Source organism: Prunus mume, linkage group LG4, assembly GCF_029339155.1.
Source record: "Prunus mume cultivar Tortuosa linkage group LG4, ASM2933915v1, whole genome shotgun sequence".
NCBI classification, from domain to species: domain Eukaryota; kingdom Viridiplantae; phylum Streptophyta; class Magnoliopsida; order Rosales; family Rosaceae; genus Prunus; species Prunus mume.
The window spans coordinates 16,392,565-16,410,040 of NC_142701.1; the positions used below are offsets into that span (position 1 = coordinate 16,392,565).

The following is a 17,476-nucleotide window of genomic DNA, read 5'->3' on the forward strand; positions in this document are numbered from 1 at the left end:
ACAAAATCGTTTTAAAATAAAGAAAGGGGCCAAACCTCCATTTCCATGTAACAGTCCACCCTTTTCAACGTGAAATTAATTAATTTTTATTTTTAACTTTTTCCCTTTTCCCTTTTATATTTTTAGAGTTGTTTTTTACCCTCCGAAACCATTTGAAAACCCCAAGAAAAAGACCCTCCTTGATGAACTAAACTTTGATTCTTCATCATCAAACCGAATCCCAATTTATTTATTTTTAAAAATCTACCTTTTTTTGTTGTTGTTAAATTTAGTTTTCAACAAACATTTTCTCCTGCCCCAATTTCACTCATTTTGTTGCTCTGTAGACTATATGTGTGTTTCCCTCTCTCTCCCTCTCCACATCCATTTGCCGGAACACATTCGATCCCTCGATAGAATATCGCTGACTCTGATTTTCTTTTCTTGATTCTCAGCAATCACTTACTCATAGAAGAAGAAAAAGGCTTAGCTTTTGAAATTTGAACAGCTAGTTGCATATGCGAGCACGATTCAATCAGTCTGAGCTTTGCTTCGTATTTGGATATGGATGATTCCAAATGGGTTTATGTCTGCGTTTGTATACGATGTATTCCTTTCACTGTCCTCGGCGCTGCTAGATCTGTCTGCCTCTGTGCTCGATCCACTGCTTTATTGATGCTTTAACAAGCTCTGCACTAGGTCAGATCATGGAATTTCACACTCTCTACTTGTTACTTTCTCCTCTAACTCACTCACTCACTCACTTACTCTAGTTCTCATTTACTCACTGTGAATTGAAAGTGATGCACTGACCAAAAGGGGTGGAGTTTATTTTAGTTTTAATTTAATGGACTAAAATGAATTTTAGAAGAGAAAAGATTATATGGGCATGGGTGCTTTGGGCTTGGATATTTAATGATTGATGATGCATCATGCATATGGACAGTGACCAGAATACTGTTAAGTTTAAGAAAAGATTATATGCTGATGCTGCAAAGTTACAGTTACAGAGGTGTCAATTCTAAGTAATGGGTAACGGCACCTCTCGTGTTGTGGGATGTTTCGTCCCCTTTAATGGGAAGAGCGGGGTGGATTTAGAGTTTCTCGAGCCACTAGACGAAGGATTAGGCCATTCCTTCTGTTATGTTAGACCATCCATTTTCGAATCTCCTGCCATTACCCCTACAAACTCTGAGAGGTTTACGCTTGATTCCAGCACTCTTGATTCTGAAACTTTAAGTGGCTCCTTCAGACATGACGCCCTAGATGATCCCTCAGCTTTACACAAACCAACTAAGTTATTCCCAGAAACCACATTCAAGACAATCTCAGGGGCTTCTGTCAGTGCTAATGTGTCCACGGCTCGCACTGGCAACCAGACTGCCCTCTTTGCTACTGATGTCCAAGAGCCTGCCGCATCATTTGAGAGCACCTCCTCATTTTCTGCAATTCCATTGCAGCCTGCTCCTCATGGCTCTGGTCCTTTGAATGGCTTTATGTCTGGGCCTCTTGAGAGAGGTTTCGCTTCCGGTCCTTTGGAAAGGGGTAGTGGTTTCATGTCTGGGCCAATCGAGAAGGGTGCAATGTCTGGTCCTATTGATTCTACTGACAAATCTACCTTCTCTGCACCGCTTGCACGCGGTCGTGGAAGACCAGGCTTCCAGCGTCTCATGAGGAGTGTTAGCGGGCCGATGAAAAACACCCTCTCTTGGACCTTCTCAAAACATTCTGTGGGTTCTGGTTGGATGCAACGGTTCTTCTTACACCCAGTGACTCAACTTGCCTGGAATCCTAAGGAGCCAAAGTACCGGCCAGAGACTTCACGAAACTATCTTGAAGGGGGGCCGTCTGAAGGGGAGTCTAGAAATACTCACAACTTGCAATGGGCTCACGGAAAGGCTGGTGAAGATAGGGTTCATGTTGTGCTTTCCGAAGAACAAGGGTGGTTGTTCATTGGGATATACGATGGATTTAGTGGGCCAGATGCACCAGATTTTCTGATGAGCAAGCTCTATAGAGCTATCGACAAAGAACTCGAGGGGTTGCTTTGGTATTATGAAGATAAATCTCCAAATGATCCATTAAAGCCTGAACCTCTTAAAACTGGAAATTCCAAGGCTGGTTCAGTGTCCAGCAAGGAAGTCCTTTCAAATCTTTCTTCAAGCCAAGAAATTTCTAGTAGTTTAATAGAACCATGCAATCCAGGAATTGTCAAGGGTCTGTCATCTAGGTCTGAAATAGTTGAGGAAAACAATGAAGTTAGGATGAGTATTGAACAGCATTTTCCTAATTCAGAACAAGACAGCATCTCGGGCACTGCTTCTGTTTCAGTTCCAGCTGGAAATTTAACTGGTCAAGGCAGAAAAAGCATGCGGCTTTATGAGCTGCTTCAGATGGAACCTTGGGATGGAAAAGATTATGTGTCACCGTTAGAGCTTGATAAGCATAGAAATGGTACATGGGATTGCCAGCCAGGTCTAGATGCTTTGGATACGCAAGATGAAAATTCAAAGTATAGCTTTTTGAATACAAAGGGAGATGGCTCTGGCCATCGTGGTGAAGACCCCACTACTTCAGGAGGAGGTGGAGGTGCTGGTATTGAATCCAGTCATCAAGATGGCATAGATGTTCTTTCTGTTTCAGGACAGAGGCAGGGTGCAAGAAAGAGTTCAATGAGCTCAAAGATTAGGAAAATGTACAGAAAGCAGAAGTCGTTGCGTAAGAAACTATTTCCTTGGAGTTATGATTGGCACAGAGAAGAGGCTTGCGTCGATGATAAAATGGGAGAGCCTTTGGGACCTATTAGGAGATGCAAATCAGGAATTGTTGATCATGCAGCAGTTTTAAGAGCAATGTCTCGAGCACTTGAATGGACTGAAGAGGCTTATATGGAAATGGTGGAAAAGGCTCTTGACAAAAACGCAGAACTTGCTTTGATGGGATCATGTGTTTTAGTGATGCTAATGAAGGATCAAGATGTGTATGTCATGAACCTTGGTGATAGCCGTGTAGTTTTGGCACAAGAAAGACCAAATGATCGCCATCCTAATCCAAATCTTGGAAAGGATGATGTGTGGCATAGGAATAAATCCAGAGAGTCGTTAGTGCGTATGGAGCTGGACAGGATATCAGAGGAGTCTCCGGTACATAATCAGAATGGTCAAGTTAACAAGATTAATAAAAACAGAGAGATATCCATATGCAGATTAAAGATGAGGGCAGTTCAGCTTTCCACTGATCACAGCACAAGTGTTGAGGAGGTGTGTTTTTCATTTTTCGAGTTATTTGATCTGGTTATTCTTTCATCTTGTTATCAAGATTTACTTCGTATTGGTTAGTTGTTATATTGATGTTATTCATTCTTTCAGTCATTCATCATTAGCTGAACATAATCATAAACAATGCTTTGCATATTTGCTCATGTATGCGAGCATGTGAATGTGCACCTGCATCTGAATCTCCCACCTAGTGGTTTACTCTGCAATGCATTGTTTTTGTTGGGTGTGTACATTTTCTGTGTGCTCCAATAATTAAGAAAATCAAACCCAACCTTATAGTGAAAACCCAACTAGAAAGCCTAGCCTTGCTGCAGGTCTCTTGATTGTATGCCTATCATTCTTTTGATTTAAGTATGTATGTCATGCTTAAGCTGCACTGATTATGGACTTTTAGAAAACTAACTAGTACTTTTCATTAATTGTTATGCACTTAAATCAGGATAGTACAAGAGAAGGTAATTGGATATTGTCAGCATACAATTGAAGAATAATCTTGTATTCTTGACTTCTTCAGGAAGTTTTCAGGATAAAGGCAGAACATCCTGATGACAACCAAGCCATATTAAATGATCGAGTAAAGGGGCAATTAAAGGTTACCAGAGCATTTGGTGCTGGGTTTTTGAAGAAGGTCAGTTCAGCTGGTAACTTTTACCTACAAAAGATCATCTTATCAAATACTCAAGTTTGCATAATTTTTTTTTCTTGTATCACTAAAGTTTGTATGAATTTATTTGTTTTTTAAATTATATAGGCATGAAAACGGGTACAGATCCACCTTTTACAAATATGTATGTGTTTCCGTATCATACAAGTTTTCTTTCATAAACAGACTTCCAGTATACAATTGCAGAATCTTGATTAGATGCCAAAGAAGAAAAAATGAAATGCGAAATGTGGAAACGCAAAGTATAATTTTTACAAAAGAGGGAAAATCCTGAATGTACTTTTAACAGTTTGAGCAATTACAATGTATCAGGCTGGAATGTCATAAATGTCTACTGTGAGCATTTTGTTTCTACTTTTCTTTAAAGTACATCTTATTCTAATCAAATTCTTTATTTCTGTGGTACATATCCATGCAAGTGAACACACATGCACAGAGCACGCCTTGTCTCTCTCATGGAAAGTTTTGTCCCAAAATCTATTAAATAGTTGCTGTTTTCTGGTAGATGAAGTTACATTGAAATAACAAAGAATTGATAAGTAGAAGTGACTATGAAGAAAATAGATAAAGACAATTTTTTTCCTATATATTATATTATATGATTGACCGTTATTTTATTTATTTATTCCTTTCATGATTTGGTTTTATCATCCTTCAATGTGCTAAGACTCTTAGACATAATTTTCTTTTTGTTTCCAGTGGTAGTTGCTGAAATCATTTCATGTATTGGAGGCATAACTGTTGGACCAAAGAATGTTTACATGCAGATTTTATGGCATGAACTAGGAGAAGTAAATAAACTTAAGATAGAACATCCCTTAACAATAATGGAAATGCATTTATGGCGTGTTTACTTACTTGGAATGGGTATTAGTTTATTGCAATTGCAAGTAAAATAAAATAGTGTAGTCAAATCAATTTCTGTAAAAAAGGAGTGAAGAATCAAGGAACTGAGTGAAATTTTTGGCTTTTCAAAGTGAACAGAAGAACCCCTATTATTTTGCTGAAGATAAAAAATTTCTAGCAACTTTAAAAACTTTTGGAGAAATTGCAGACATGAGCTATTTTGACCATCATTCCCTTAATTGTTCAAATTTCAAGCAAAATCTCCACCAATTTTGGAGAAATTTCCCTTTTTTTTTTTCAAGAATTAAAAAAAAAAAAAATGAAAAAGAAGAAGTAGAAAGAGAAGGTCCTTGTCCTTGGGGAGCTGTCCCTTATTGACATGCTATTGTAACCAGTGTTGTGAAAAGCGTTTTTGAGGCGTGCCTCAATGCACACATCATGGCGAGGCGTCATCCAGTCGCCTCAAAGCACAGCTTGTTTAGAAGATTTCATGTTTGGCATACATGATGGAGGCTAGGCAGTGCGAGGTGCACACAATCTGCAACTGAGGTGGCCTGAGGTTGCCGTTCTGAGTATATGTCCTGGGATGTTTTTAATGAAACAATGTGTTTCGCTAAAGGCTCATTTACTTGAATCGAGATGATATCATTTTGTTCATGAAGGTTGGGTCTTGGACAAAAGGGATGTCGTGTGTCCTTTAAACCCTTTTAATCCCCACCCAATAGAATTTAGCCCCAAATCAGACTCGCGGAAGCTTAAATGTTCTCCCAAAAGACCTGAACCAGCCTGCCAAATTCCTATCTCCAGTTTATGCCTCCTGCATCCCTGAGTCTAGATGAGCTTGAATATTGTATGTCTAATTAAATTTTTTATGTATGGACATTAATTGTGATGCTGGAATGGGAACTAAAACTTACTGATTATTTTATACATTTTAATTAAAATAACTTATGCTTGAGAGGCTTATGCCTCACCTTGCAGGACCAGCAATGCCTCATTTCATTGTTTTTCCTTTTACAATATTAATTGCAACATACTCAAAATTCATTCTTGTGAGCTCTCCTTATACATGTTTATATAATATATTATAGAAGTGGAAGTGCAAAATATCTGCTAGTCTCCAAAACAAATTCAGAATTCAGAAGGAAAATTGAAATGTATGCATTCTGCTCAATTGTGCATTGCCTATGTGATTGCCTTTTACCCTATAATAGGTTTACACTGGACCTTAAGAGATAATTCCTTCCATGCATTTCCTAGGGCACTCAGCATTGCTTGAATTATTGCTATCTGCCTTAAACTTGTCGAAAGAAGTGTATGCAAATTATATATTTTCTATATTGATATAAATGCTTGGGTGTGACTGATTAAATCATTGTCTATAACGTATGTTGGTTGCAGCCAACATGTAATGAAGCTCTGCTAGAGATGTTCCGAGTTGATTATGTGGGAATTGCACCTTACATTAGCTGCATTCCTTTTGTTCTTCACCATCGACTTTCGTCAAGTGACAGATTTTTGGTACTGTCCTCTGATGGACTCTACCAATACTTCAGCAATGAAGAGGTGGTTGCCCATGTCACATGGTTCATGGAAAATGTCCCGGAAGGCGATCCTGCACAATATCTCATTGCAGAGCTTCTCTTCCGTGCTGCGAAAAAGAATGGTTAGTCCTTTAAATTTATTGTCACTGATTTGGTAGGGTCTCAATGGGAAATTACATGAGATGACTCTTATCCCAAAGAAGATATGAACAGAAAAACATAAAGAAAAAAAAAACTAGAGAGTAAGATGATATGTAATGCTCGTGGCACATGGATTGCTTGGAAATACGTTCATTTGTAACTCCGTCCATACCTTCTTGCCACATATGGTGGTTGGCTACTTGGCTGCTGCAGTGATATAGTTTTTACAGTTTTTTGGGTAAGGTCAAACGTAGTGCAACTCAAAATGCTTTATGGCTGCTGCTGTGAGAATGTGGAGGTGAAAATGTCCCACATTGAAAAGTTAGAAACCTTGTAAGGGCTTATAAAGTGTTGGTTTACTCTCCCCATTGCCAATTGGTTTGGGGGTGGAACCTCAACTTCCTTCATGGTATCAGAGCGGGTTGCCTACGTGTGAAAGCCCAACTGCCACACGTGCTCCACGTCACCCAAAATGTGTTGTCCACGTGTTAGGCTTGAAGCTATCTTAAATTTTTGTGCACATTTTTCGCTTGGTCCTTTTTCAATCCAAGCTTAGTTAATTTGCTTTTGATTTGCCTAATTCTGGAAGAATTGTCAGTATTGTACATAATTATATTTATTATAGCTTCCCGTTGATTGTTGCAGGAATGGATTTTTATGAATTGCTTGATATTCCTCAAGGAGATCGACGGAAATACCATGATGATGTTTCTGTTATGGTAGTTTCACTGGAGGGAAGAATTTGGAGATCATCTGGATAAGTATCTCACTGTGGCAATTTTTTAGTTACCATTTCAAACATTTGTATATTGCTCAACATTGTAACAATTTTTGGGCAAAGTATGAAGTCATTTTGGAAAGAATCAGAGTCTTGATGTATTTGTTATAGAAGCTTTTCTTTCTTTTCTTCTTTCATCTCTGTTAAATATTGGTATGCAGAAGTCCGAATGAATTATCCTGCTGCGAAAGTCTTTTGGTTGCATCAGGAAATATGTTTATTGTTTTCTTAGGAAGAGGTTAATTTGTCTAGTCACCTCCACACCATGCGTGCGATGTCATCCCGGAAATTCTAAATATCAAGTGAGATTCTAAGTTGTAAAGTGACTAAATATTGAAAGTAATAAAAATAAATTTAGAAACTTGGAGAATAAACAAACACAAAATCGAGTGAGAGCTAGAGTGGCATCATGGCATGGTAGGAGAGCCATCCCTCTCAATTCCGAGTCCACCTCCCTCCCCACTTGGACTGGAAGCTCTTTCAGATTTGGTGAAACATTCTCTCTTTCAGATTTGAAGTCTCTTCTATACCGGACTAAACCTACTCTGCCTTGCTAGCTATCCTATCACGTTACAATCTCTCACCCAACATAACCCCAACGGGGCACGGCCATCTGAGCTCATGGCTCCTCATTTGCTGGATTTCAAATGGCTTTCTTTGTATTTAAGTTAAAAACCTTTCATATGTCGTTTTTGCTTAAATTGTACAGCAATCGCCCTCATCTTAATTTCTAACAGATCAACCAAACTTGGAATAATCCTTAGCTCTCTTACTCCATTATATAATATGTTTAGCATGAGGCTATATATATATACTTTAATGAATTTGTTTCACAAGTGATATTTATCATTGTGTTCTTGGATAATTAAGCAATGGCTGCCAACTTTGTTACATATCTAGCCATCTTCACATTCACTGCTGCATTCTCCGGTGCACTTGCATCGGACCCGGACTTGCTTCAAGATGTCTGCGTGGCTCTACCATCTTCTTCAGGTATGAATCGTACATACTCTATTCTATTCTATGTATACACTAGCTATAATTATATTCTTTGGATATATTCGTAATTATTTGCTACGGCCGGCGTACGTACACACACACTTACAAGTGACAGGACTGAAACATATATGTATATATATATATATATTAATGTTGTGTTGATTGATGATGGATGTAATTAATGTAATTATATATTCTGCATGCATGCTTGTACGTACGTAGGGGGTGTAAAAGTGAACGGGTTTGCATGCAAGGATGATGCAAATGTGACGGCAGCTGATTTCTTCTTCGACGGCCTTGCGAAGCCAGGGCTGATCAACAACTCAGTGGGCTCTATCGTAACTGCAGCCAATGTGGAAAAGGTTCCAGGCCTCAACACACTGGGCGCGTCCCTGTCGCGCATCGACTACGCACCTGGTGGACTTAACCCACCTCACACCCACCCGCGTGCCACTGAGATAGTATTTGTGCTGGACGGCGAATTGGATGTGGGATTCATCACCACAGCCAACAAGCTGGTTTCCAAGACCATCAACAAAGGCGACATCTTTGTGTTTCCTAGTGGTCTCGTTCACTTCCAGAAGAACAACGGGGACAAGGCCGCTGCTGTAATTGCTGCCTTCAACAGCCAATTGCCTGGTACTCAATCCATCCCTGCAGCATTGTTCACGGCAACACCTCCTGTTCCTGACGAGGTCTTGACCAAAGCCTTCCAGCTTGGTACCAAGGAGATTGACAAGATCAAATCCAAGCTTGCTCCAAAGAAATAATTAAAATACAGTATATATATATATATATATATATATTTTTTTGTAATATATAGTTAATTCTTCACTCCACGCTGCCACCTATTTCCATTCATTTTTCTATTTTTCTTTCCTCCTCCCTCTATCATTGCTTCAAATTCAATCTTTTAACTTCGGTCGATGTCCCGATCTGTTGGGAATTTGATTTTTGATCAACTTTACTTTAGAATTAATGTATATGAATATGGAAAATAAAATAGTCGACTTTGATCAAAGTATTGAACCCCAAGGCGTAAGTTTCGTGATGAGCCCACATTAGATTCTTTTTATTTTTTGCTATACCACAAAACCACATTAGAATGCTTTCTTCTCTGTTAAGACTCAAGAGATTAAAATGGACCATTTATTTTATTTAAATACTTTTCGAATGATTGAAAAAAAATAATCTCAAAACAGGCTACATGAATACGGGATAAATCAAATAGTGAAGAACAAATCTAGGTTCCTTTATTAATATTTACAATGTGTAAAAATTTAGGTTTTTAATTTTGCAAAAAGTCATTTGAGGTCCGTCACTACAACAAATACATGCCTTTTTAATGACACAATTTTAATGATGAGTCTAAAATACGCGTCATTAAATTATATCATCCATGATGCATTTTATATAAGCGTCATTGAATATAGTTTATGACACACATACCACGACACTCAAATTAACACATCATTAAAAATGTCTTCACCAGGGTAGATGTCATAGATGCTATTACCTTTAGAGGACGCATGCAACTGTTAAAGGTTTTATAGTTTAACGGTGCATTATAAACATCATTGAATTTTGGAAATTCGACCCTTGTACTTGTTTTCCACTTTGGTCCTTATAGTTTCAATTTTGGCAATTTGACTCTTGTAGTTTGATGTCCACACAATTTTAGAACACATTGCTTATTTTGTCCAAAACCGTATAAAATTCTTTCAAAAATACCTGTCCACATCAGTGACACGTTCTTAGTCATTCACAAAATTGGATGGAAATTTGGACTTGTTCTTCACTTGCAAGGATGTCAAACTATATGGGTCAAATTGTTATAATTGAAGCTACAGGGACCAAAGTGAAAAATTCAAAAAATATAGGGACCAAAAGTGATGTTTTGCTTTCTAATAATGTAGTAGAATCCCTTTATAAAAAAATGTTATTGAAGAGGATCCAAGTTAGCGCCTAATAATGTGTTTTGCCTTCGCATGTGTCCCGCATCGAAAGAAACAATACATGAAGCTCTCCACCAAGTTAAATATTTATGGCTATTTACATTTTCAGCCCTTTATAAATGACTTATTTATACTGATACCCATTTTCAAATTGTCTCATAAAATCACTTTTGTTAAAACTTCATCCAAAAATGGTTGACATCATAAAACATTATCAAAATGACAAATTTACACTCGTGGTTAATTACAAAGACACCTCTTGATATTTATCATGTTTTCACACAATCCATTGAGTTTTATTATTTATTCACATAATTTTAGAAATCATATTAATAAGGTTTTGAAATAATTTCATATAACTCCTCAATTGACGTTCCTTGGGCCTGCTAGGCTAATTGAGGTTGTTGCCGGCTTACGAACCATGTGACCTAACTTCTAGTTGATAGAACTATGAATTCCTAGTTTATAGAAAAAAGGGAACGAGAGGGATTTTAAGATAATTAGAGAAACAAAAAGAAGAAACTAAGGAACTACTTTAAGTTCTGCTTGCAAAATTGCTTGATTCATTTCAATGAATAACTTACGTATTTATACAAGGTTTGCTTGCTAAAATTAACTAAACTAAAATAGTAAATTATTTTAAGCCATAAAGAATGAATTGCCTAAAATCTCACCCATTTAAAACCATTAACTTTTTATAGTTTATAACAATTCGTTATGAACCATTAGTTTTTATGATTTTAAATAATTTAATAATATAATATAATATAATATAATAAAAAATTATGATTATATTATATTACGTTTATTTTTGTTGGTAGATCCTCCTGGATCATGGCTCCCCCATTTAAGATGCTTGAGCTTTTGGTCAAGCTAAATTGTGAGATGAGGAAACTCTGTTATTGCCTTGTCTCGAATATACCACTTCGACTTGCTAGGAAGTTGATACAATACTCATACTTTCCATGTCGAGTCTCACGAACCTTATGTTCCAAGATACAATCTTCCTACAAAGGATCTTCTCATTCAATTTTTAAGTTATCAACTGATGGAAAGCGTGTTTCTTTGTTGGGATCATCATCAAGTAGAGATGGCTCAAAAAGTTTAAGATTCTCGGCATTGATGACCGAGTACATATGCATGTATGGTGGTGATTGAAGTTGAAAGGCATTATCACCAATTTGTTTGATGATCTTGAACGGTCCATAACAAATAGGCTTTAGTTTCTTGCTTTCACCGGTTAGCCGCTCCTTTCCAAGGTGTAACCATACTAGGTCACCTTCTTTGAAGTTACATGACACATAATGCTTATCATAGTGAGCTTTATATCGTTGATGAGAATGTTTCAGTTGTGTCTCCACTTCAGTATGAATCTTTCTGTGCTCGAATATGTTCTTATTCTTCTTTCCCACTTAATGGTTGGTCACTCATAGTGAATGTTAAATCAAAAGGATTCTGGTGTAAATAACCCAAACAAACCTCAAATGGACATTTGAGTGTAGAGCCATGAATTGCTCAGTTAAAAGCAAACTGTAAGTAAGGGAGACTTTCATCCTAAGTCTTCAAATGCTTGGAATTGTCCAGTTTATGACCTCTGTTTGCCCATCTATCTGTGGATGAAATGTAGTGTTTCTTTTCAGTCTAGTATCCATCATTCCCTATAATGACCTCCAAAAATGGCCTAAGAATCGACTGTCTCTGTCAGAAATAATCGATGTAGGTAAGCCAAAATGCTTCCAAACATGTTGGAAAAATAACTTAGCAATTCCTTCTTCAGTAACGGTCTTTGCATAGAATGAGAATCACCATCTTACTGAAACGATCTACCACCACAAACAAGTAGTCATTTCCAGACTTGGTTTTAGGCAATCTACCTAAGAAATCCATCGAGATACTTTCCTAAGGTCGGCTAGTGGCAATGGAAGATACAGTCCGAACTTCCTGTTAAAAGGCTTCGATGTGTTGCATAGAACATAACCTCGAATGTATCGTGAAACATCAAGATGAATTTTTGGCCAATAAATATAGCTACGAAGATTCAATAAAGTCTTCTCAACTCCAAAATTTCATGCTACTTTGGAAGTATGAGCCTCACGAATCCACTGCAATCTGTTGCTATCTTTTGAAATGCACAATTGTGTTCCTTTGTACATTAGTCCATCATTCAATTAGAACTCACTATTCATTCCTTGTTGTAGCTTGGCATAGGCTAAGTTGAAATCAACATCTTTGTCATAACCTTTGGCATATTCAAAAGGAACAATGGGTTGGATTTGTATAGCCACTAGCAATGTGGAACCAACTGGTGTAGGTGGTCTAGATAACATATTTGCCAACTTATTAGTTGCTCAATTCTTATACTTTATCACAATATTATATTATTGTAGGTAAGACATCCATTTCATATGGCGAGCTTGTTGTAACTCAGACTGTGTAGTTAAAAACTGAAGAGGTTTATGATCTGAGTGAACTACGACTTCTTTTCCCAACAAGTAAGCTCTCCAATGCTTCACTGCTTGATGCATTGCATACAGCTCTTTGTCATAAGTTGAATAGTTCAATACCGGTTAACTAAACATCTCAAAATGGTATGCAACTGGTTTCTCATCCTGAAATAATATGGCTTCCATGGCATAGTTTGATGCATCTTCTCCACTTCAAATGGTTTCTACAGATTCGGTAATGCTAGTACTAGTGTTTGTCTCTAATAAATCACGGTCATAAACTGACCAAAGGGACTTCCTCTTGGCCCTAGCACCTACTTATGAACTGAAACGGCCACATTTCGTTAGGTATTTCGCCTTCCTGAAAACAAAAGAAAAGCTGCGAAGACAGAATCCTCTCGACCTCGCGACCGCGGTATTATGGGCCAAAGCCGAAGGCCGTAAAAGGCACGGCCGAAAATACTGTGGTCAAATCGCTACGTGGCCTCAGGGTCTCACGCCCCATTTAATGAAGTAATGCCTCTGACTGTCGCAGCAAACCCACTAGTCGCAAGAAGTATTTAATGCACGAGGGGAGATGGGAAGTGACTGAAGTCAGGATTTGGTAATGGAAATCAGAGTGGTTAGGCACAAACATTCTCACAAGTATGCTTATAACTTGAGGTCAGATCACCAACCACCAGACTAGGGCATTAAATGCGTTCCCACGGCCAAGGAGGCAGAACCCACGATCCGGGTGGTGGCCGAGATTTACTGGATCCATGGGGGTCACACCACCATACTTCATAATCCCAAATGCCGATTTGACTACCAACTTGCCCCGATTAGGCTCCACTACACAGATCTTTTCAGCCTCGATTGTCCCTCTAGGACTCCCCCTATAAATACTAAGCTCAAGACTACATTCAAAGGGTTCAAACACCAAACCAAAAGTCTCCCACGGAGCAAATTATATTTTCCTGTAATGCACTTTCAATACCTTTATTTGCTTTCCTAGGAGTAATGATAGATTGTAAGGAAAATCCATTCATCAATATATCATACGACCCTTGATTTTCAAGGCGCCGGAGCACCATCTCTGTTGTCATCTCATTCACCCCATATATCATACGACCGTCGCCCTCTGAGCAACGCGCCGGAGCAACGCCTAAAACCCGCCACCAACACCACCACTAAACGGCCCTGTAGCTCAGGCCGTGAACCTAACGGCCGAAATCAGTTCCTCTATCGACCACAATTGTTTGATTAGGAGTCGAACTCAAAACAGGCGCATCATTTAACCATCCTCTACCCAAACCTCATCACCATCTCGACGCACGGTAGACCATGCTGGCACGCTCGAGCACAATCGCACCGCATCCAAAAGAAGGACGTCATGTGTTAACGCACATCCCCTCGGCCCAGAGCACCAGGTTGTGAGATTTGCGCAGCCAACAACTGGAGCCTATGTAATCTTTCGTTTCAACAATTGGAAAGATTCTTCATGGTTTCTTGACCATTCAAACTTTTGATTGGCCTTTATAAGAGAATGTAAGGGTGCTGCAATTTGAGAAATCACATGTACTTTCTCTAGGTCAATTTTTAGTTCTTCTGCACCAACAATGAATCCCAGGTATACAAGGTGTTGTTTCCTAAATTCATACTTCTTACCGTTTAACTGTAACTGATTTGTTCATAGAACTTCCAAAACTTGAGCAATATGATGAAGATGATCCTCCCATGTGACACTAAATATGAGAATGTCATCTAAGTATACAGTGACGAAGTCGTCAATGAAAGGGCGAAGTACCTCATTATCAATCACATGAAGGTAGTTGGAGCATTACATAACCCAAATGGCATGACTAACCAATCGAAGAGTCCATGCTTAGTCTTGAAAGCAATCTTCCAAGTGTCTTCTTCATGGATGCGAACTTGGTGATAGCTGGATTTGAGATCTGGCTTCGTAAAGTAACGAGCACTATGTAATTGATCTAACAAGTCATCAATCCTCTGCAATATATACTGATTCTTAATGGTTATTTTTTTTAGCCCTATAATCTACACACATACGCCAGCCTCCGTCTTTCTTAGGCATAAGTAATACCGGCGAACCAGATGGTGAGCAGCTAGGTTTGATGACTCATTATTCAAGAAAAACCTTGAATTTGCTTCTTGATCTCGTCAGATTCTGTCAGAGAAGTGCGATACAAACCCAAGTTTGGTAAATGTGAATCTCCGACCAACTAGATATCATGCTCCACAGCTCTCCTCCATGCACATCCTGAAATAAGTCCTTGAACTTCTCTTGCAATTTCCCTATGTTTGAGCATTGCGTAGGAGATAAAGACAAAGTAGACAATGTCATAGCTCCAGAACTCTGATCTTGCAGTCGAATCATTAACAAAACGTATCACCCACATGAATTCACTAACCTTGGCTTGGTTAGCTGTCAGAAATTATCTGTAGGTTGAGGCTTGTAAGCGTTGATGTGGAACTCCTTCTCATCCCTCACAAGTCGATACTTGCGAAGCTTATGATAGTGAAATGGCATCTCGGTCCCATAAATATGGTCTGCCTAATATGACTTGGAAAACGTCCAAGGGAACCACCTCACATGTCACCTCATCAATATATCGATTGGTGATAACAAATTTGAAGGTACATTGCTTCTTGATTTGTAAGTCAATGTCCTTCTGAATCCATCCCAGTGGGTACGACTTAAGATATGGTGTGGTGTCTAAACTTACTTTTCTTACTAAAGCCTCTGAAATCAGGTTTTTTTTTACTTATAGGGTCAATGATAGCTTGTACAATACTTTGCTTTACTTGAATATTCAAATGAAATAACTCTTCATGGTTGTACGTGTCTTAAGTATCTGCTGGTCTTGTCATAAGGGTAAGTGTAACATCAAGTTGCTTCAACTCTGGATGCTCTTATGCCTGTTGTGCAGTTAAAGTGGTTTTTTTGTCATTTCTTCCCTTGTTGTTTTTCTCGTGCTTTGGCCGCAACTTAAGATGGAGTATCCATCACTTGTCTTTGGCATGTTTGCTAGTTTGACAGTGATCACATTAGACCTTCTGTGTTTGACCTTTCTTGCTCTGCTTTCGCTTTTCTCGCGGTCAGCTTTGTTGATGTGTTTTGATCATCATCCTTTTTGTCAGTTCTTTTATTTTTCGCCTTCATGGCGATAGCCTTCATAGTAGCTTCTTCAGTAGTATCTACAATGAACAATTTTAGTTCTTTCCATATGTAGTCGGCAAGACCTCCAGTATTCTTCATGAAAACATCGTAATCATTGACATCGATGTCCAGAACCATAGCTTGGTTGTGGAATTTTGTTGTATACTCTTGTACAGGCTACTTTAATCTTTGTTTGAAGTGTTGCCACTTATACCATCTTTCATCTTCATAGCCAATTGGATAGAATTGTTTTCTCGAAAGCATCTTGAAGTTCTTCCAAGTTAATTTTGAGACATCATACTGTCTTCGATAAGACTTCCACCATGTAAGGGCATGGCTTGAAAGTTTCAAAGTAGCAAATTTTATTTTTTGCACATTAGAATACTTATAAACTGTGAAATAAGTTTCTAATGTGTCTATCCAGTTATCTAGTTTTTTAGGATCAACATCTCCTTTATATGTAGGGATATCAACCTTAAAATCAATTTTTAAGGTATCAATAGAATTTTTGTTGTCACCTGATTCAGCTTCCTTTTTCGTTGGATTAGCGTGTGTGTCGTCTTCATCTTCGCTATCCTCAACAATCTTTTTCTTGAGCTTTTGATCAGGCTCATATGAAGTTGATGAACGTGAAGGTTTTCTAGTCTTCAAACTCTCCACAATTTAAGGATTGATGCAGACAAGTTTTTAACTTGTTGCTTAAGCATAGTGATGCGATCACCATCACTAGATGTATCCTGTTTGTTTTCTCCAGTCATATTTTCTCTCTTGGACCTTGGCTTTCGGTGTACGAGCAAAGGACCTACAAGTTCTTCTCCAGAAGCTTTACGTTGGTTGTGAGTTGAGACCATAAACCACTATCAACCTATCGGATCTGGTGCTTTGATATCACTTGATCCAAAACTTATAGTCGATAGAACTATGAATTCCTAGTTTATAGGAAAAAGGGAACGAGAGGAGTTTTAAGACAATTAGAGAAACAAAAGTAAGAAAGTAAGGAACTACTTCGAGTTCTTCTTTCAGAATTGCTTAATTCATTTCAATGAATAACTTATGTATTTATACAAGGTTTGGTTGCTAAAATCAACTAAACTAAAATAGTAAATTATTTTAAGCCATAAAGAATGAATGGCCTAAAATCTCACCCATTTAAAACCATTAATTTTTTATGGTTTATAACAATTCGTTATGAATCATTAGTTTTTATGATTTTAAATAACTAATAATATAATTAATTATAATTATATTATATTACGTTTATTTTTGTTGGTAGATCCTCCTGGATCAATGTCTTATTGGGCTTGACTTGGGCTGATCTCCTTAGCCCATGGTAGTCCAGCTGGCGTAGACCTCTCAATTTCCCTTTCGTTTCATAAAGGACATTTTCATCATTCTTGACATGAAAAGTCCACACGATGTGCTCTTAGTTGATGTGCGAAATTCCACATCTATGCGTAGTCAATAAGATAAAAATGGGATCCATTTTGCCATGTAACCATTTAATGAAACAAAGTCATCCACGGAAGAGCTCACATCACATGTAGGTTTTCATGAATTTCGTTATGAGTTTTTTTATAAATTATAGTACAAGCGATTAGGGAAATGAGTTTACATAAATATTCATTGAATGCTTAGATGTTTCAAACCTCTTTCCACTTAAATGGGGGTGAAAGAACTCAACTAAC

At 38.0% G+C, this 17,476-nt stretch overlaps 2 protein-coding genes across 3 annotated transcripts; both read left to right on the plus strand.

Annotated features, from left to right (window-relative positions):
• Positions 1–23: 23 nt before the first annotated feature.
• Positions 24–7,420, plus strand: POL (Protein phosphatase 2C family protein). Of its 2 annotated transcripts, XM_008229531.2 has the most exons (4): positions 37–3,239; positions 3,772–3,885; positions 6,169–6,433; positions 7,098–7,420. In XM_008229531.2, exons 1-4 carry the CDS (start codon positions 1,008–1,010, stop codon positions 7,211–7,213), a joined length of 2,727 nt encoding a protein of 908 aa, XP_008227753.1. In that variant the 5' UTR covers positions 37–1,007; the 3' UTR covers positions 7,214–7,420. The 2 variants fall into 2 exon arrangements, with proteins under 2 accessions (XP_088906293.1, XP_008227753.1); XM_089050167.1 differs by lacking the exons at positions 6,169–6,433; positions 7,098–7,420 and having other exon boundaries at positions 24–3,239; positions 3,697–3,832.
• A 625-nt stretch (positions 7,421–8,045) lies between these two features.
• On the plus strand, positions 8,046–9,264 carry GLP10 (germin-like protein 10). The gene is made up of 2 exons (XM_008229530.2): positions 8,046–8,223; positions 8,452–9,264. Exons 1-2 carry the CDS (start codon positions 8,103–8,105, stop codon positions 8,997–8,999), a joined length of 669 nt encoding a protein of 222 aa, XP_008227752.2. The 5' UTR covers positions 8,046–8,102; the 3' UTR covers positions 9,000–9,264.
• Positions 9,265–17,476: the final 8,212 nt, after the last annotated feature.